At 40.3% G+C, this 22,033-nt stretch overlaps 1 protein-coding gene across 1 annotated transcript in view; it reads right to left on the reverse strand.

Annotated features, from left to right (window-relative positions):
* frmd6 (FERM domain containing 6) overlaps positions 1 to 21,532 on the reverse strand; it is a 34,005-nt gene extending 12,473 nt beyond the window's left edge. Inside the window, exons 1-9 of the mRNA XM_023285517.3 lie at positions 21,372 to 21,532; positions 10,349 to 10,635; positions 9,145 to 9,235; positions 6,476 to 6,555; positions 4,467 to 4,543; positions 4,151 to 4,337; positions 1,958 to 2,113; positions 876 to 941; positions 104 to 172 (exon numbers count right to left, since the gene is read on the reverse strand). Coding sequence (XP_023141285.2) covers positions 104 to 172; positions 876 to 941; positions 1,958 to 2,113; positions 4,151 to 4,337; positions 4,467 to 4,543; positions 6,476 to 6,555; positions 9,145 to 9,235; positions 10,349 to 10,447 — 825 coding nt within the window. The 5' untranslated portion in view covers positions 10,448 to 10,635; positions 21,372 to 21,532. The remainder of the gene's footprint in view (positions 1 to 103; positions 173 to 875; positions 942 to 1,957; positions 2,114 to 4,150; positions 4,338 to 4,466; positions 4,544 to 6,475; positions 6,556 to 9,144; positions 9,236 to 10,348; positions 10,636 to 21,371) is intronic.
* Between the last annotated feature and the right edge of the window lie 501 nt (positions 21,533 to 22,033).

Raw genomic sequence — 22,033 nt, forward strand, 5'->3', positions numbered from 1 at the left:
GGAGGGAGGCTTTCACAAACATCGCAGTGAGCCAGAGGATGCTCGGGTTTCGTCATCTTAGAAAACAAAAACAAAACAAATGATGATACTGCATGTGACTCACCACAAATACCAGTTTTCCCACATTGGTCCAGGGAAAGTCGTACAACAGCTGCCTCACAGAGCCGACATTCTGCAACACAGACACACAAGTATGTGGATGCTTTCTAGCTGATTAAAAATTCAACAAAGAAGAAATGACAGCGCTGCTGCAACTTACTGTAAAGACTCCCGACAAGCAGCTTTTGTCCTATATTCAGCTCTGAGTGTCTAACTTTGTTGTTTAAAGCAAGTAAGAAATCTACCAGTGCAGAACTATCAACTTGTTTCAGCCGTTTTCCCGAATCAGGAGCCAAGAGAGCATCAATATATTGTATTTTGTCTTTTGGCAGCAACTAACATTTAATTTCACGTCTGATTAATTTGTTATTTAATTTTTTGATCAACTGATTTGTGATTTTGGATATAAAATGGCAGAGAATGTGAATAAAGCTCACAAAAAGACAAAGCTGACATCTTAAAATCACAGATTTTAGATTTATACCGTAAATTAAAACCAAGTAAACTTTATTATCCCACAGGTGCTTGACATAAAACATGAAAGAAACATCAATAAGCACAATAGATGAAAAGAAAAACAGAAGCTTCACATGGTTTGATTGGCATTTTGACATTGAAAGTTTTCAGATATTAAACATACGAAATCTACGCACCTTCACATTAGATAAACTGGGACTAGCATGTTTTCTACTACATTCACAACAGCAGCAGCAACAGAGTAAAATGTAAGTAGGTGCAAGTGTAGTAAAAGTAAAAATATAACCTTAACTGCTTACCTGGAATATTTGGATCCCACGTAAAGTCAGCCCCAATGTAAGAGATGCTTCAACTTCTTTTTTGTCCTGTGGAAAGAGAAGAAATCCTTGAAGATGTGAAAGAAACTGAGCAGAATAACCTGAAACCTAATGAGCTGTCAGTGTATCAGCCCTCCGAATCCCAAAACCCGCTGGCAGCTTGGAAAGGCATGTCGTCTTTACAAAATCGCAAAAAATTACATCATTTATCAGAGCCAGAAATGATAAAAACTGAGAAAATTGTTGGATTTTTTAACTTTGAGACAACATTTAAGCTATGAATTTGTGATGTGCCATCTGGTTGGATAACCTGATCAAATCTAAGCTTGAAATTGCAAAACTTTCATCAGAATCATTTTATTCTACAAGTTTCATTGAAAAAAAATTGCCAAAGTTAAATTGTTTGCTCTGAAAAAACAAAATATTCTGTGCTCTTCGGCATAACTGGGAAGCCAGTAGTGATTCAGCTGATGACCAACAGTCACGTTACAAAAATTCAGGGACTTTTTGGCTAAACTGCAAGCTGTGTTTACATAGAACAGATAAGAGACAAGTAGAGAAGCACATTATACATGTAAGCCGTAAAATACATAGTATGGAGAGTTACCATTTTTGCCAATATTGATAACTATTTGCAATTACAACTGGGCACTTGAGAAAATGTTGTATATGTTGATTTAATTTTTTTTTTTTTAATTTTGTAAAATAAAGAGATTCAACTTTAGTTTTTTTTTCTGTTTTATGAGTTACTGCATTATAACAGTCTCAAACAACATCCCTGAGCTCTCTCTACTTCTAGTCATTGTTGTGCCGTTTCCATAGAGGTGCCGGACTTTATACTGCAGTGAAAAATGAAGCAAAAAAAAAAAAAACACAACAAACTCCTTAGAATTCAAAAGGTTGAAGCCTTGCTTAGCCAAAAACTCCACACAAGTAGAAAAAACAATAGTACTGATATTACATGCATACTCTTAGGCAGCAACAATAACTGTGATTGTGTTGGAAAAGCCTTAATTTACTAGCACAAAAGCTATTTATAAGGTCATTTGAGTCCCATTCCTCACCTTGTAGAGTCTGTAGTAGTGAACTGTGACGTCATCCAGCTGAGCACACTCTTTAATGTACTTGAGGTGAGCCTCTGAAGCTGTGAGAGCAAACTGGTCTTTGTGCATGTTCGGGATATGCCTCAGGATGTATTCACGGCCACGCTTGGCTATCACCTGAGCAGAACAGAGAAAGAGAGAGAGAGAGAGAGAGCCATCAGGCTTGGCTATCCTGAAGTTGTACAGGCTCATTATAGCAGATTGGCAGCACAGGTTGCCAATGAGGGTAATGAAGCTGCTTGCCGCAGGGCAAACAGATGTCAACCTGGAGAGACTGAACGGTAGCCAGAGGCAGCAACCGGAAACGCTCCTGCTGAGCGTTGCGAGCAGCTTTTGAAGATTTTCTAAGTAAGTACGCTTTCTAAGCACCTAAATCTGTGGGAGATTTACTGTAGGGTAGCACACACTCTTCATCTTCAAACAATTTCCTGTCACCGCTGGTTTGGAGTGGTGATAAGGAGGCTAATCACAGGAAGTGGAGGGCAATCAGACGGGCGTGGCTGTCATATTCAGACGGGTGGTGGTTGGGGGGCAGTGATGCCCGAATAGCCATGTCATCTGGAGAGTTTCTCAAGATTAAAATAAAAAAGGAAAAACAGTGTGTGTGCCACTTCCAGGGACAAAAATAAACCTGGTGTCCCAGTTCTTATTATCCCACATGCTCAGATGTGGAGCTGCTGTTAAGTGTTTGGTCAGTGTGATTAATGGAAGGTGGCTTCAGACCCGCATACTGCAGGACAGGACAATGCCTAACAGACTCAAACACATTCTAACACAACCTTCACTGTACTTTCAGCTCCTTGGCCAGTGATACAGCAATTTATCTTTGGTTTTCTACATCTTAGACCCCTTTATTTCACTGGTGTAATACAAGGACATTCACTGTGAGTCACTGGTATATCAGACAGACTCACCACAGAAGGCTTTACTAGTCTGATACACTAATGTGTTCACTGTATTACTCACTTTTAACATTACTTTCAAGGTTTTTTGTGTGTACAGTGGCTCCCTACCAGAATGCAATCAAAATAAAGTACAACAGCCACTGGAATGCTCATTATAGAACAGTTTTTCTTGCTGCAGTATCATTAAGTCACATTCTGATTCACATTTAAATTTTAGTCCATTGATCACACACAGTAAATCGTTGGAGGGGTGAGCGATCTGGCCGAAGGATCACATCACAAGCTTTTAGGATAGATCCATGATACAAAAACTAAATCAGCTCATGTGATCATTAGTTGTACATTTGGCTGCCTGGATACACAATTAGCCAATTCAACTCAAAGATAAAAGCCCAACCTAGAAAAACCTGGATCCTGTTTTTCACTCCGATTTTATTCACAAACTTCTAAACAGTAACGGTGGTTTGCCTGCTTTGTTGGTTTACTCGCTGGTAATCTTCATCCACCCCGACAGGACGCTAGTAACTGGTTAGAAACGACTGAACCTTCAAAATAAAATACTCACAAAAACACCTGTATTGATGCAAACTATATGATTAGTCTAAAAATTAGATCCTTTACTAAATTCAGATCAATATAAGCCCATCAGATCGCCCACCCACAGATACGTTGTAAGCAAAAAATGCCCTCAATCAACCTGTTCCAGCTTCTTCACAGAGAAGATTTGTTGTTTTTCTCAAATTTAAATTATTTTATGTTGGACATGATCAAGTTTTGAACCTTTTGGGTGGTCCAAAGGAGACATTTAAAGATGTTACCTTAAATTTTGGGGAACTGTGATGCGCATTTTGCAACAGCTAACTGGTTGTTAATCGAGAAAGTAATAAGAATAATTAATAATAAAAATTACCATTAGCTGGATAAAATAAAATCATATCCTACACATAAAAATAAAGGCCAAATGTGAAAAAGACAAGTGTATGCGAGTCACAGGACCCAGACAAGTGTCCCAAAAGGTATTCAAGCAAGACAAAGTCATGTTTTGCTTGTGATATTACTATAAAATGTGGTCAGGTGTACGTGCTAAATAGGGTGGAGAAAATCCACATATGATTTGGTGTGAACAAGGAGGTAAAGTGTGTGAATGTGCAGGATGATTGTCTGTCATCTTAAATCTTCCCTCTTCTGCCCTGAGAGGTTTGACAGTCGGGGGCTCAGCACACATGCGGTGTGCATTAGATATACTCACCCACGGGGGGAAGTACACTTCAGGTTCAAAGTATTTCCCAAAGTGCTTGTTGCGTTTGAAGTTGCCGAGGTCAGCCTGCAGGGCGAAGGCTGCCAGGAGGAAGTAGGCCTCCTCCCTTTGGATACACTGAGAGAGCAGCACCTGTTTCCTCAGGTGCCAGTAGTAGTAGTACCTGGCCGCCCGGTCACTGCAGGGCAGACAGAGTAGATTTAACCAGCTTTAAAGGATAACTAAAGCTTAATGGAGGGATGTCAGTGTAGTTTGTACAGGTATTTTTACATTTGCATATTGTTTTTACATGTCACTCTTTACTGACCTGATCAATCTCCCATTCTCAACATAATACTGAGCTCTGAAGTGAATGATCATCGGAGGCCCAAACTGGTCAATGCCCTGAAAAACATGTGAGTGGAAAATGCTTGTTTATTTACTACAACCAGCAGAATTTATTACTCATATCAGATTGGATGAATAATGGTTATATCAAGGGTATGGAAAGTGAAAAGTGAGACAAAAAGAGCAGCTTCTAAGCAGCTTTTAGGAGTTTTGTGTCCAGCTGGAACAAGTAAACAATTATACAAACATTCCAGCGTCATTTCTCAGATGTTGTATCACATGATATAAGCAAACACAGCAGAACACGTGTGTTTACTAACTAGGCTGATATGTCATTAGTTAATACATGAACTAAAACAAAGCAAGTGACACACAAATGTAAACAGAAAAGTGACTTCATCGTTTTGGTTGTTAGTTACACAGGAGAAAATAATAAACATTTTCATAATTTCTGATGTATTTAAATCACTAACATTTGTAAACACAGCAGTAAAAACAGGCAAATACTTGCAGCTATGAAACCTTTTAAACACTTGACATGTTTTTATCTAAACTGGAGAGGCATCTGACCCGAATTTATTCTGCAGCTTGACAACAAGCCCAAACATCAAGCCAGTTATGAAAAAATATCTTCAGCTGCAAAAAGAACAAGGAGTCTGGCAGCAGATGGTCTGACCCTCACAGAGACCTGATCTCCACATCATGGAGTCGGTCTGCGATCGCGTGAAGAGACAGAAGACTCTGAGACAGACTGAATCAACAGAAGACTGTGACAAGATCATCAAGATGGCTAAAATAAAATACCTGCCAAGTAGCTTGTGCATTGTAGCGCTCCAGACTGCACTTTTTGAGAGTGTGCGAGTCCAAACTTCACACGGTTGCATTTGTGTGAGTGTATGGCGTTCATTAGAGACACTCTGGTCGGCGTGGGTAGTTACTGTGTTAATCGTTGTGGATATTCTTCACTGCTCTAGTTAGTCTGTCCCTGCCTGATGTGTGAAACTATCTATGTAGCTGTTACTGTTTTCCAAAGATAGATGCATAGATACTTTAATCAGCTCCTTGGGGAAATTCAAGGTATCCAGTAGCTCACACATGTCACATACAAGACAGATAAAGAGAGGAACTATGTACAAAATAGCATGCAATTGATGTGCAAATTGTGTTGGTCGAAGACATAGAATAAGGTGCCCATAATGCTGGTATTTACAGAAATATGCAATAAAATTGTTAATTTTTACAATAAGGTGCAAATAGGTGGTATTTACAATAAAAATGGAGCATCATATGAGTACAGCATGCAATAAATAGAGTAAGATGAAGCATCTACAGCTCATTATTTTAAAACAAACAAAGATAAAGAAAGGTCAGACTCAGACTAACCTAATGATAAAGAGACAAGTGCAGACAGAGGGACACTGAATGAGTAATTTGTAAAAAAAAAATAAAAAAATAAAAAAAGTAGCCCCCAACATTCAATCAAGATGACTAATGGAGTGCTAATGCTGAAAAAGTAAACAAGTATCAACAGTGGTCACAACTTTGGCTTCCCACAGTTAAATGAACATGATCGATTGTAGTATCGATGTTGAAAATGCACTGCGCTCTTGAAAAATGCCAAGCATATAAAATCACTTAGGAAAATATGACATTAGAGCTCCTTATTCAACTCTATTTAAAGTGGTTTTTGGTGACACTGAATCTTATGGTGGCACAACCAACTAAGAAAGTTGGAAAAGTTAGTCTGGAGTCCTGCATTTTGATAGCAGAGTTTTAAATTTCTGATTCCAGTGAGTAGAAAAGCATACCTTCCTGACACTGAATTTTATTTGTATAAATTTTGTGGATCCCAGGTAGAGGATCTATTTAATCCAGTTTTTGTGACTTAAGCTGGAAAGCTATGTGAAATGTGTGTTGACAAAAAGAGACTTAATGTCCTCTGCTTAACTTGTGATTGAAACGTCAATAATCCATTACATCACTTCTCACCTTGCTGGCTTCTCTCTTCCATTCTTTGGGGCAGTACTTGGACAGTTTCTGATCCAGCTCCATATAGATGTGTTCATTATCTGAAGGAGGAGAGACACAGGTTTAGCTCAGACACTCTGTCATCAGCATGTGAGTGTGTACACCTGGATATATACAGTGGAGAAATCCCCCCTGAATGAGCCCCATTCAAAGACCCCCTCAGAGCAGCCACATCAGTCAGCCTCTGCACTTGGCTTTGTAGTCTGAGCTTCTGCTGCTGCTCATTTCTTCACCTCACTCCATCACGTCTTAATCTGCTCCTGAAGTGACGCCTTTCATGGGTCGAAGGCTGCTGATGCGACAGCTCAACAGTTTCTATACAATAAGAACCAGTTGAAAAGCAAAAGACACATAAAGGGCAGCAGCAGAGCCTCTCTGACAGAACGTCAATGCTTATTTTATCAACCTTATCTGGAATTTGACTGTTTGTTTACATGGAACTGTAATGACTAGATCCGTGAAGATGCCTTGTTTCTACACTGTTAAATTTAAAACATTTCCCACGAAAACTTTCGGTTTATTTGGTGATGATTTGAGTTCTCCGCAGCTGAGACTTCTGCCGCCATGTTATTACACTTGAGGTCACTTATGTTTGGTTTGTGGCACTTAAGGAATCCAAAAATTACATTAGAAATACTCAATAGCACTATCTGCTTCCAGAAACAATATTCCTCTGACTGGGGCCGATCCACAGACCTATTTTTGCGGTCGTGCATTGGTAGAAGTGGAAGTGAACCAGGGGAGAGTGGGAAAGTACATTTTTTGATATTTGGGTGAAGTGACCCTCAAATTTAATTTTGTGGTCTTTGATGTCAATCCACATAGAGTGGAACATCATTTATGAAAGGCTATGTGGATGTTTAAAATACAACTTGCAGCTGCAACAGATATGAGTGGTAGAAATATCTGGAAATATTTACCAAAAGATTTTAAATTTGTAATTGTAGAGTCCTAAAAAACAACAACTATCCACATTTGGAAGCTGGAACTTGTAAAATCTTGGTGACTTTGCTTTTTACATAAATGCAGACTAATATTAAAAGCCATCAACTCATAGTTTTAGCTCCACGCTGCAAAGCAAATTCACATCTATATCTCACCTAAACTGTGACAGAATTCATGAATACAGGATTTATTTCATTTTGTAAATGTTTTCAGCACAACTAAGCACTGGTATATCTGAACGTGGGTCTGTTGTAGACGCTCTGGTCAGGGGTGACAGTGGGTGACACACAGGGAGTGGGTGGCCTCTGTTTGTCTTGGGGATTTCACGCTGTTCAGACAAGCACTCCAGGAATGTCCCACAATCAGACCCATTGGCTCCTGCTCAACTGACCTGCAGGGCTGCTATTGGCTCATCTGGAGGCCAGCTGCCTGAAAACACTGCCTTCGCAATTTACTCTCCCTTTGCAGCTGCCTACAACTGTCACCCGCTGTCAGCCCCACCACAGAGCAGACACGGTGACTCATTCTGTACGTACGACCCTCGTCGAGCCTCGTCACCGTAAAAACAACTTTGGTCTTGCCACACAATGGCAGCCAGTCAGAACGAGGAGGGTCTGGTTCCTGGGAGACCGTCATGACAGATAGGTGAGAGATGCTACGTTGAGGGCTGATTCCTGTTACTCAGCCAAGTTACTGGTCTGAGGAAAGTAACTCCTTGGTTACACATTTTTTTTAAGAGGCTCTGCTATGCTTAGTGACTTTAAGTGTGTTTTAATAATGTATTTTTAACTGAATTTTGATTAGAAAAAGTTAATGGACACAGCAAGATGTGACAAAGAAAACTTCTTACACTCACTTGAGAGGGGTTTTGACTCTGTGGCAAACATTTAACTCACATAATTGATCAGCAATTTGCACTTCCTTTGTTGTTTTTGCCACATGAGAGCCTGAACATGGGCCATACCAGCTGACATGAAACAATAATAAAAACTTTCTCATAGGAGAACAATTCCTAAAGGCCTTCTTAACATCTTTTTCACAATATGACCAAAGTATTGTTGGTTTCTTCTGCTTCACGGTCTTTTTAGCAGTTGGCAAACCTGGGCTGTGTCCCAAAACACATATATTTTCTTCTTTCTTTGAGTACATACTGTAAATGCCCTCATAAAGTCGACACTATTCTCATGCGTGTAGTCATGCAGTTCAGATAAAACTGGGACATAATACTTTATCATAATAAACTTTCATCAAGTGCAGTCTGTGGTGCAAAATAAGATGTCATCTGTCTCTGTGCTCAAGTCGGCTTAGCGTGTTCATGCAATGTAATGGCGCAGAGGATTGTGGGTGAGAATGCACTACATCTGACACACTATGTACTGGGACATATTTAACATTTGTGTGGCATACTATAAAGAATAATATGTATATTGGAATGCAAAGCTGGTTTTGTTTTCGGCTTTCTCTTCTCTTTTCTATGTGTCATTTTGAAAGTTTGCTTCAAATCTGCTGTACAAATGATATGGAACCGCAGCAGTGCATAGTTAAGAATCAAAACGTGTTTATATAATTAAAAACAATCAGTGCAGCAGATGAGTGACTTCAAAGTAAATAAACTGTGTGTGGTGCACAACAAAGCAACATATGTGACCTCCAATCGAACCCCAGAGATGAAGAGAAGAACTTACTCTGAATAACACTGAGTCCAAACAGGTGACAGTCCTTCAGTCTGAGGAGGTCACACACCTGGACCAACAGTTCCTGGCATAAAGTCTTCACCTGAGGAGGAGAGATCAAGAGATTTATAGCTTTCCCAGGGCATCTATTAGCAATATCATAAATATCACAACCATAAATAATGACACACATGCTACCAGACTGTTAATGTGTTTATCTCAAGCTGTTGTGAAATGCTGTTAGGAGTAAGAGCATATATGTGCAGCACATTTGTATGGGCCTAAACATACTTAGGAACCAAGCTTATTGACTTTGCTCAGAGTTATGTGAATACCACAGCTGGCAGCTAGTTAGCTTAGCAAAAAGATCAGCAGCATCTGGAAAACAGCTAGCTCTACAATATTTGGATAAACTTTTAAAAGTTTCTATTTTAATGTTGCATGCTGCTATTGTTTACTTGTTTCTACCCTTTATCCTCAGCAGAGCTAACCAAGCTTTAGATTTATTATACAGACATGAAAGTGGTGTTAATCATCTCAAGTTTCAGCAAAAAGGCATGTATTTTCCCCGCATGTGACCAACTATCAAACCATTTCTTTAATGATGAAAGTGTTAAAGAGCAGGGAAAGTGTTTATTTTTATCTATGTCTGACTTCAAAATCTATCTACAAAATAAAACTGCCTGTTTTAAATTTGCTGTAACTTTCTCAAGTCTAAAACGCGCTGACAGGTTTGAAAGGCATGTCATTTATTTTAAAAATTGCATGATAAAATTCAGGAACTTATTAGTCAAAACTGGGCTGTACTGCAGGCTGTTTACACATAGCAGATAGGAGAGAAGTATGGAAACATGCAACAGTTAACTGTCCACCATTTTTTTCCAGTGTTGGTAAAACCCGTGGACACTTGGAAAATTGTTGTGCAATACTACTTTATATTACAGTACTTTTAATTTTGGTATTAATTATGACAATATAGTGATTCCTCTCCACTTTTTGCCATGGCTGTGCTGTTTCCATAGAGGTGCAGAACTTCTTACTGCCATGAAAAATGAGCCCACAGTGAGTAAAAATGTGACAGGAGCAAAAATGGCCTAAAGTTGCTTGGGCTTCAGGAGGTTACAGCTGATTTGGGGGTGCTCTCTAAGTTATTCTGTGCCTCTAATAGACTGACATCAGCATTGTTATAAATAAAAAAGTTTTTGTATCTACTCACATTGACTATGACATTGAGCGTGTCATCATTGGGCAAAAACACACAAACACAACGGCGGTCCTGCATGGTTTTGTTGTTGTGGAAGTTCAGTTTGTTCATCTTCGTGTGGCTGGGACTGGACAGGCCTCTTCGCCTGCTGGGGGCCCTCTGACGACCCACCACCTCCACCACCACCCAGTAGCTGTAGACCTGCTTCAGCTGCAGCCCGGTACAGACACACCTACGGGCTCAGCAGGCCAAGCAGCGCTCACCAGACAGGGCATGAGGACGAGAGCTGCAGCCAGCCACTGCAGAGACACAGAGAGGACGACAGACTTGATGTTAGTTCATTCTGCTGTATGCAAATGTATGGACCGTAAAGATGTGCTCTGCAATCTGAGGAGGAGACAGCGGCTGCGTGGTTGACAGAAAAATTATGAATTTGCTTGAAGATCTACATTAGCATTTAAAAACAGCAAATCTGCACTAACAAAGTCTGACAGGATAGGAGAAACAGATGACAAAAAAGGAGGGGAGCATTCCTGCTTATGTCCATGATTCTGTGACATCACTTCAGGGGAATGTCAATGACCGCAGAGGAACATGTGAACATATGTCTGGAGAGGAACTGATGAAATGTAATTACAGCGTGAGGGAAACACTGATCAAGGGACGCATTTTTCACAATTTATGTCACCTTCTTACCTAAAACATAACAAAATTCCGTTCTCAACTTTGCTGCAAAAAAACAATCTATTGCAACACTCGACTTGAAAAGCTGTGACGAAACTTATGCATGAAGGTTTAGATGTCGACTGGGTGTCTTGACTTTGTTGGCTCTACAAGCCAAACAGCGCCACATTTTCCTCCTGGCATCGCTTTTGTCAACTCACTCAGTTCTGTTGGCATGCTTTCAGCTGTTTGACTAGCTTGAATTTTTCACCGTCTGCTGGTATTCATATGCAGAAGTCAGACTCGGGCTGTGTCTGCTCCGAAATCTTTCTACTTTATATCTTTGAACTAAAGTCTGACTGGGAAATACACGCATTTAAAATTCTATTTTCAGCACTGGCTTGAAATAAAGGCTTACTTATTCTCTAAATCTGATTTGTTATCATCGCAGAGCAACACCAATTTCTGTGTTCAGAAATAGTGACTTTCTACTGCACCTGAACACAAGTCAGGTTAGATTCGCACTTTAACTTTTAACAGCAGTGTGTTGCTTTGTTTTCTACCAACTATATACCTCTCTCACACCCAGACACACACTAGAGTACAGAAACACCTCCACCTTTACCAGCTTTCCTATGAACAGCAAGTGGCTCACAGCTTGAACTACGCCTGAGGACGTGTGAGACCTTCAGAGGGTGTGAAAAGTCTCAGACCAGACAAAAGAATGTTAAAGAACAATCAGTCCAGATTATCACTTCTTCCTGTTGAGAGTCTCTCACCTTGAAGCCGTGTTGTCATTAAAAACAGATAGGATGGATACTGGGCAGGGTTGCATTGCAGAGTGAAAAACAATTAGCATTTAAAAAGATATACTTAGAGAATGCAGTGCTTATTCACAGGGAGTTCAGCTCAAATGTTTTGTAAGCTGTTTCACCTTAAACAACATTTCACTGCTCCTCCTACTGCAATTTAACAACACAAGAAAGTGGATTTAAGTTACCGTCATTAGCGCTGGGAGAGTAAAAGTGGGAAAACCTGTCTTAAAAATCATTAAATAGTTGCTTTAACAAATCAAGCAGCAGTGAAAACAACCCTGAAACAACTGACACCAATAAACAACATCCTTTACTGCAGAACTGGACCTCTGCTGCACAGCCAGGAGGTGCTTTTCAGACTAACTGGCCATTCAGTATGCCTGCTGTCGGCTTAGTTTCTGCCGAGGCAAGTAGCATCGCGGGCAAAGCAGCCATAAATACATGCACTGTTGACATACAGCATCAGTTCTCATTAAAGCTGGTCATTGGATGTGCAGTGTGGCAGGCAACCAGCCACTCAGCCAAGTCTGCTGATGAACCGTGACTGGGGCGGCTCCCTGCGCTGCTGCTGACCTTGACTAAACACATCACAACTGCACTGCACACGCAAAAACATATGTACATGGAGACAAAAATAGACACACATAAACCACACATGCTCGCACTGGGTATGTTCTTGCTTTCTTGCCATGACCATATGTCAGGTGCTACTACAGAACAGCTGAGCTGCGTGATGGCGGCGAGGTTAATTAGAAGTGAGACCCATCTAATTGGATCACTTCCCTGCATCACTCATTTCCCCTCCAGAGTGCAAGAGTGATGCAAGTCAACCAGGATAGATGTCATAATTGCAGAAAATATCATGTTTTTAATCGTTTTACAGGCCAAATTGATGGTAGTTGAGACATGAAAACAAAAAAAAGAGCCAAACTTTAAACCATGTCCACACTTCAGCTGAATTTACACTCGATACAAAGAGGTTAATGTCAGTTCCACTGCAGATACACTGTAAAAAGTAAACTTTTCTTTAAACATGCTGTTGATGATGGGTGAATATTCCTCATGCAATGTGGTGTTTGTGCCAAAACTGAACATAAAACAACTGACTGAAGTTTTGCAGTGGAAACAGTTTTAATTTATCTGTTATCACTATTAACAAACTGTATCTGCAGTTGAAACTTGTAGCCTAAGCTGACCAACCAATACTACTAGCAGACTATGATTGTAGCTCCACAGCCACCATAGCTCTGACATGTAGTCTCATTTATTAAGCATATTGATTTTTGCCATTTTGGCCTCATTTGCACACCAAATGAGCAAATTTTACTTGATGCAGAGCTGTGCAGAGTGACTACCTTTGACATAATGCACAGCAAGATGGAAAGCACAAGTAGAAAGGTTGAACAATCTCAAACAGAGCACAGTAACTCAACTCTGTCCATCTTATCTAAAAATGAATGCATTCCACAGGTAAAAGGCAGAGATTTAGCCATTTTTCTAAAGGTTCGACTTTTCTTCTGGATGGAAACATTTTCGGAAATGACTAGAAAGTGATCATATGGTTATTTTCATAGGCAAAGGTTAAAAAAGGTTTTGTTTCTCTTTCTTGGAACTACTCCGGTGACGTCACTGTGTCTCCGAATGACACTAATCCAAAAAAACAACTTTAAGAACCATTTTAACAACTAATATTCTCAGACCCCTGTATAAGGTGGAGACATTGACAAATATATGCTTCTCTTGTCTCCCTGAAGAAAAATTAATGGCCCTTAAAGCGGGTTTGGTTGAAGTCATATCATATAGCAGCTTTCAACCAGAAATATGATTCCGGACTTCCACAGACACATCCTTGTTACTGTCCATTTATAACACTGCTGAACTGGTGAATGGTGAAAGCGGATGCTGATTTTAGTGACAGTAGTAATTCAGACGTAACTGTGTGTGCAGTCATTATTGATGGGTTTTAAAGTCTATGGTGTCATGTCTGGTTTACACACGAGACATCACTGCAGCGGGGATGTCCACCGTGAAATGAAAGGCTGGATTCTCTTACACACTGTGTGAAGAAGCAGAGTGCTGGATAATGACATTACTGCTGCTTTCCATCCCCCTTTCGCTGCTGTGCAAAGAGTGACGCAACACCAAAGTCCATCTAAAGCAGCACATGCACAAAGAGCAGCCAACTGAGCTTCCTCCTGCCTTTTAGTCCCAAACAGGGATTCTGTCAACGTGGCAAACCTCAGAGTCCAGCATGACACCAAATCCCATGTTGGGATACCAAGAGAGAGTCTCTGTCACAAATACACCTCTTTTTTTCTCATTCTGTCCCATCAGAGGAGTTTAGACTCTCTTTGTCCAACTACTGCAGAGCTGCAGAAGCAGAGGAGAGTGGAGGCGAAGAAAAAATATCTGCTTGGAGATGGAAGAACAGACTCATGTAGGGAGGCTGTCACCACACTGATTTAACTATAGCTTCAGGTACAGAGTGTGTCAAAGCTAAAGAAAAATAAGAGAGAGGATATATACAGCAAAGTGAGCAAGAGGGAGGGAGATGGAGAGAGAGGCAGTGCTCAGAGCTTAGGCATGAAAAAAGAAAAAAACTGCTGCAGTCAGGAGAATTCCTCACTAACATCTGCTTCTCATTCCAACAATGGCGGCCTTTGATTCCTGATGCACACAACGAGCTACACCGCCGTCGTCTCCATGCGCAGGCAATCCTCTGACAGCATCCTAAAACCTGGAGGCACTGCAGTACAGGCACTGGAATACCTGATCTGGAGCCATGTGAACTTTCTGGCACTGTTTTGTGGGCGGGAACACTTAACCAATTAGTCAATTAACAAGGAAATAATGAGCAACTATTCTGAGAAACATTACTTCCGCTTTCTAAATATCTCTGGGGTTTGGACTGTAAATCAGACAAAGCAGACATCTGAAGATGACACCTTGGATTTGATTATCTATGGAGCTCTCAAATGTCTTTAATTCAATTCAGTCAAAAAACGCAGAAAAACCTTAGTAGATTCCTATAATTCATGAATAGCAGCTGTGCTTCCAAACTTTTGAAATGTTGCAATAAATACATAAAATAAGGAAAAGTACATTAAGCTTATTTCGATTCTTTTGAGCAATAAGCTAAGTTAGCATCAGAAGATGGTGGTACAGACTACGTTACACAAAACTGTGATAAACATTGACAGCAGTAGCGCAAACAAAACCAGATGTAGCTTAAAAAAAACTGAAAGAATAATAAAGTTTGGCCATTTGCATAAGAAAAATAGTGAGGTCTACAGGAATTGTTAAATGTTGTCTACATCAGAAATTATAAAAAAAGCTGTCATGTACATCTCGCATTATGTGCTTTAGCTGTTTTCAACGAAGTCAGAAACCACCTAAAGCAAATGTAAAAACGTTTTTGCTGAATTTGGAGAAGTTTTGTTGAAATCTTGCTGTTTCCATTAACTTTTTGGAATGCAAAAAGTGCATCAAATACATTATGGAAACACAGCTAGTAACTAAACACCTGCAGCGACTAACATTTAACAGAAATAAAAGTACCGCAAAAACAAGCAATATTATGGTATTACATGTCTCGACATTGCTGAAGCTTGAAACACTTTACAAAGAGCTGTGTGTGAGCACCAGAAACACAAGCCAAATTCTAATTTTATGCAACCATTCGTACGGACGTCAGCCTGTTTCATGGGCTCCAGATTCTGACACAAACTGCCCTTGCTGAAATATTTAAAGGGTTGCCTTCCAAAGGGCACAGCTTTTATAAATAGTGCCAACAACTGGATCCAAGTGGGCTTTTTTCCCCTCTCTCCCTCAGTTCACTGCCAAGAGATCAGTTTATTCAGCTAATGAGAAATGTTGCTGAGCTGAGTAGCAGCTTTAAATCACATTGGTCACAAGGCAGCATTAGTCTTAGGGAGACTTTGCTTCTCTTCTGTGTTTAACCTGCTGATGCACTAAATGAGAGGCCGAGTGTTGCAGAACAAACAGGAAAAAGCACACTAGTGGGAAACAGGCTTCGCCACACTGCTTCTGGATGGTTTAGGATCTATTCTGGATTTTTTCGTGCATGATACGATGTTGGGAAATGTACTGGAAATAGACAAATAGACTATGATAATGTTTCCTTTAGAAAAAGAAATCCTTCTCTGTTGTCAGCAAGTCATAGATGCTCACAAACAATACTTGTGACACTTGCTTTGCTTTGTTTAGCTGCTCCTTTGTAAATACCTGGGTGCGCTAGGTGTGTGTTTTTAGCCTTTAAGCCTAATCTCAGGCGGAGGCAGAGCACTATTTAAAACCTTGATTCCCATGATCTCCTGCCCACAAGATCATCTAGTTGATATTTACATGCTGACTGTCAGAATTCATTGTCTGGCCCAGAGTAACGCCTGAGAACCGAAAACAGATTTTACCGACTTATCAAAGGCTGATGAAACTCTGGATCGAAATCATGATAATTATCCACAACACAGACAGATCCAGCTGAAGTAAATATATCATTCTTCCACATGTTTCCTCACACATATCTATGATGATAGAGGGAAATACTAGGGTGTTCTCCTTGATCAAATGTCACACTCATTAACTCTAGAAGGTCAGGCCTGTACACAGCAGGGTACTATAATGCTATTATATAATTCACAGAGAAAAGACCAGGAATAGATGGTAGGTGGCCTCAGGGTAAACTACTACAAGCACGAAGAATGCACATTACTAGAATTCACAGAAGAGGTTAATTCTCAGTGAATCATTGTTTGGGTTTTAAATTTAAATCACTCTTGCATCCTATATCCGAGACTCACCAGAATCTTGACTGCCCTGCTTGAGTCAAGTGTTGGCCAACAGTTAAAGACACCAGGATTTAGATATTTAGAGCCACAGTTCAATTGAAAAAAACAACAGATAATGCAACGCTGTTGTAAAAGTGTTTTATGTTCACTGTGTTGCAACATGAACCATCCTAAGCAGTTAAGCTGACTTTTCTGATTTTCTTCATAAACATCACATTTATTCCAAATTTCTGCAATCATTTGGAAGCAAGTTACAATATGCTGCTTGTGTGAGAACCATAAATTTAAAAAGTACTCATCAATTCACAGGCTAAATGTCTTTTGTAGAACAGAAATAATTCCACTTTACTGTTAACAAAGCTATATCTGTGCTGTTGTAGTAGCACAATAAACCTCAAGTTATTTCCTATGCCTGAGTGGAAGGTTTGTAAAGTTGTGACTTGCATATGATACTCATGTTTCTGGCAGACAAAACAGTTCATCTTGTAAAGCGAATTGTTGGGTTAATAATCCAAAATGGATGGAAATGCTTGATTAGTTTTAAAACCAACAACATATGGAGTCTGCATTGTAGTCTTGTGGTGGCTTTCTACTTTTTTCCCTGTGTCAACAAAACTTTCATTAACTAAAAGAATCAACGTTTTGCTCACAACTGCTTAAAGTAATCACATCCTTGACTGCATAATGAAAGGCCATGTGTATTCATATGGACACACTTCCTTTGTTACAGTAAGAAAATGGCAACAGAGAGCTCAAGCAGCGAGGATTCAATGAGTTCTCAGGGAGGTGCACTTAAACTCGGCTACCTTTACGGAAAAATTACTTCAACATTCATAGCATCTGGCATCCATGTGGCTCTGAGCAAGGACTGCGAGTACTCACACACACTCACACACACACACAGACACACACACACACACACACACACATCTTAAACTACCGGCGCTGCCAGGCATGTTAGAACAGAGTCAGTAGTCGCTCCCTTCCCTCCCCGCCCAGCATTCAGGCTTGGACTCTGCATGAGTAACCTCACAAAACTAGCAATCGCAGTGCAACACACCGCAGAGACGTCAACCCGACCATTACGTATGCTCGAAATAGCGCAAGTAGCCTTAAAGGAGAGGGTTAAAATAATGAGCTGCAATTATAACAAACCCCAACCAAACCCTGTTGTTTTGTTTCAATTGAAGAACTTCCATTTTGACTGAACCAAAACGTTTGTGCAGGTGATCTTCTGCTGTTGTTTACACTGTCACACCTGAGGGAGAGTTAAAACACTGAAACGTGGTTTGTCTTTTTTTCCTGGAAAAAAACTGTGTAGGAAGTTTTGTGCAGCTTTTTTATGAAATGAAAAGAAAATCCTGTAAAACTTGAGAAAATGTGTAACGATGTACAGTTGCACAAAATCAGCTTTCTCAATTACTTGATTAGAGGGCTGCATAATTAATCAAATATAAATCACAATCATGACTTTGGGTTGCCACAATTAAGAGCATTGGCTGCAATAATGCTGCTTGAAATGCAAGAAAACTCTACCTCTTGTAAATGAAATCATTTGATTCCAACATGGGTCAAGCTGATATTATGACACCTTAATTCACTATTTTCAAAACAGTTATTGGTGACACCTGTCTGAGTTGCACTGCAGTAACTGAGTGAAGACTAGAAGCTTCTCTGTGCAGTCAATAAGCCAATGTCTACTATTACCTGCATGTAAGGCATTTCTACTTATAAAATGTTCAGCAAGTAAGATGTTTTGGGTATTTATATTTTGCTTCTATAAGGTGCACTTTATCTTTAGTTTTAATCCAATATAAAGACTAATACATTAGCAGGAAAGTCACACAATGCAGCTCAATTTGTTTGTCATTGTTGCTCTGGAGCATTAAAAGTAAAAATAATGCAACAAGGCTTAGAACAGGAACTACAGAAAAACATACTGAGACATAAACATGCTGCTCAGATGTATTTCTGTACTCATTGTCTGGTGTTATTGACCAATCAATGGATCTGGGTCTCCATAACATGTCTCCCTGTTTCCAATTCTACCAAAATCAAAGGAAACATTAAGAGTCGCAGTAAGAAGCATGTGAAGTAAGCTGATAATATCCTCAGGGGATGCTGGCAGGTTAAGTCTATCAGGTCCACTTCCTTCAAAAGACTAAAGCTTCACTAGGGAGTCCAGGAAAACAGAAGGAAAAACACAATTCAAGGAAAAGGGACAAAGGGAGACAAAACCAGGAAGCACTGACCCATTTTTTTCTTATGTCTTCTTAGCAAACTTGAGACACTGATATGAAGAGTCAAACAGCATCCCTGTGGTTGCAGTGAAAGCTGATGTTTTCAGTTGACATCACTGTTTGTGATGTCTGTTGCAGAATGTTTTCAGCACTCACAGGGCCATAAAGAGAGTCAAAATACAGGATTAATAAAGAAATAAATATATGATTTCTTGAAATTGAGCTTTCTGAAACATGATTTTCCTGAGATACAAGGTTTGAATCCAATAGCAGCCACATGGACTAGATAGTGTAGACTGACAGCAGCAGAGGGCCCAGGGCACATGTATAACTTACACAGACAAGATTTGACTGTATACACACCCTCACACTGTAGACAGTGTGGACACAGTGGAGATAAGACATGCAATAGGACAGTAAGAGATCGAGTTTCTCGTACTTTATGGCAATAACAGTAATCTCATCCTTTCTCATGGAGCTGTGGCATTCTTAGTCCTCAGCCACATTCTCCTGACAGTCAAAATACAATTTCTCTCTCACCTTATCTTCGAGGAGCAAAGCTGGAGGCTGATTAAGCGATAAATTCAGAAGAAAGCATTTTATAAACAAGCTTCTAAAACGTTATGAAGAGCTCCTTCTAGCACGTATCGGACTTCCCTGGGAGAATTTGCATTCTGAAGAGACGATTATGTAAAATCCGTATAACAGGTTATCTCCAGTTACCTATGTATAGCACCACAGATGCTTTCTTCTTCAGCTCAGGTAGCAGTTTTTGTATTCACAGCGGAGTGTTAGCATCACAGAAAGTCAGCCCCGAGGCTAGGGATTCAGTTAAGCTTCTGATGCTGAGTTTAATGCTGAGGAAATCACTGATAAATTTAAAAACAACATCAGCGCCAACATTCGCTGAAGTCATGTGTCAGTGGGGGTTTTGTGGCAGCACGAAAAAAATGAAGGTTAAGAGTTCCAAAGCATATCCGCTATTCACATAAAGTTTTAGTGGTGCTCCAGTGGGAATAGCCTTGTGCAATTATGGACCATCCCGTCGCACATTCCTACACAGACTCATCTGAATGAGTCACCGACACACATACCAGCCATCTTTGTTCACACATTTCCTTTATGTTTCCGACTCCAGCACTGCTCTTCCTGTGCAGACAGCACCTGCATCATCTCTCCCCATTCACATCGCTCTGTTATACCACCGAGCCAAGACAATGTCACGATCTCAACAACACGACTTTGTTTTTCTTCCCCTACAGCTGGAGCAGAGACCTGGATCAAAAGTTCTGTAGCTGGGGAATGGACCACAGAAGGTAGCTGATTAACCTGCCATATGCGCTGGATGAGTTTCAAGTGTTAACAGGGGATCCCCGGACTGTGTGTGCAAACTGGTTTTGCACGGCTCAAGCCAAAAGTCTTGATTTCATCTGTAAGCTGCCAGTTTGAGAAATACAATAAACATCCTTGTGGAACAGTGTTTAATATATTACATCAACATCCTTATTATGGCTTGACAAAGGGCATATGAGTGTCAAATTAAGTTAAACCAACCAACAACAGGACATAAGTTCAAGTGGCAAAACATCCTTTCTCCTGAAGTGCCCTTGAGCAAAATACCAAACTCCCAGCGGTTCCACAAAGCGCGCAACTTCTGACACTGACCACTCTGAAAATGAGGCAAATCTAAAAATAACTCGACTTTAGCCAGTGCACGGCAGAACTTTAAAATCCAAGCGATGTTTACATCTTAAAATAAACAGAAAAACGTTTCTGTTTTTGCTCTTGGTTGCTCTGTGGTCTAATATTAAACAGGGGGGGGACATTGTTGGCATTCCTGGGGACTAAGACAACTTTGCAGTTTGCTCAATAGGAAAACAAAGGGGGAATTTGCAGCACAAAACAGGATTGATGGGAATGGGGTGCGCATAATTCAGTGCCATACAAGTTGTGGCATCCACACTTCATCGTGGGTGTTTTGTGTAGCAATAATGCAAGAATAACGACTTTTAAAGTATTTTACTGCTTAAAAATATACAAAATGTGGGCAGAGACACTAATTCCTCTGCTTTTCCACGAAGGCATCAGATTGATAAGAAGGGTGATGAGCTGAGCAAACATTTAGAACTCTTTAAAACTGAATAAAGTATGAGTTGAACAAGTCTGCTTTATATAAGTAAAGATACAATGCCACAACTATGTAGAGTCATATTTCGGTGCAGCATTCCCAGTGAATATCCTGGCAGCATCACCGCTGATGAAGCAACCCTACTCATCTGCCCTGACTTTGCCTCGTAGCGGACATAAACTGCTCAAAATACTCGTGTGAAATGCTAAATATACTGAACAAACTTGAGAAAAATTGGAAGGAGACGTTAAAGGATTAACTTAGCTTTAAAAAGACGCCACAGCTAAGCTAGCAAAAAGTCGTAACCGTTAAAAATCCCCCAGTGTGAAGTAATTTAAAAAAAAACGGATGAAGGCATTCAAAATTCGAGGTAAAACTCACCTTTAAACGATAAAACAAGTTATTCCCTTTAGGAGAGTTAATCCAAATAAGCTCTCTTGAGGAGCAGAGGACGAAAAAATCCACAGTTGGGAAATACTTCACGAAGTTTCGGGAGCAGAAGAGTCGCCGCTCACCGCCACCGACCACAGCCACAGTCTGTCCCCGCTGGAGCCGCGCATAGGAATACATGTGCGGCTAGTGGACGCGCTGGAGGAGGGGACGCCGGGTGAAGATGCGGATTTTCTTTTGGCTATAATCAACAAAACAGACCAAAACAATATTAGAAAAATATTTAAATAACTACAAATGTGCCGAGGAGTATTCTTACTGTACATTTGTGAGTGTTAATGCCGAAAATATCCGCCGTGCTCGCAGCGGATCACCTCCCTTGTGAGGAGAGTGACTTGGTACGTCCCACGCTTGCCTCTCATTCCATTCCTCCAGCAGGACTGAAGCTCTGCAGCAGTAAATTTGGAAAGTGGCGGCGGGGAGAAATAGCAACGGCGTCGGTCGTATGTATTAAAAGCGTACTCAGAAAAAGTTTTGTGATGTAGGACAGTTTATTTTGGAGCAGTTGCAGCTGGTTTTCTTTTATAAGCCTTTCCTCAGCTGGGCCACTTTGATCGACATTCGGCAACAAGGATAAGGGAAGGATACCCAAG

Source organism: Amphiprion ocellaris, chromosome 20 (assembly GCF_022539595.1).
Source record: "Amphiprion ocellaris isolate individual 3 ecotype Okinawa chromosome 20, ASM2253959v1, whole genome shotgun sequence".
NCBI lineage: Eukaryota > Metazoa > Chordata > Actinopteri > Pomacentridae > Amphiprion > Amphiprion ocellaris.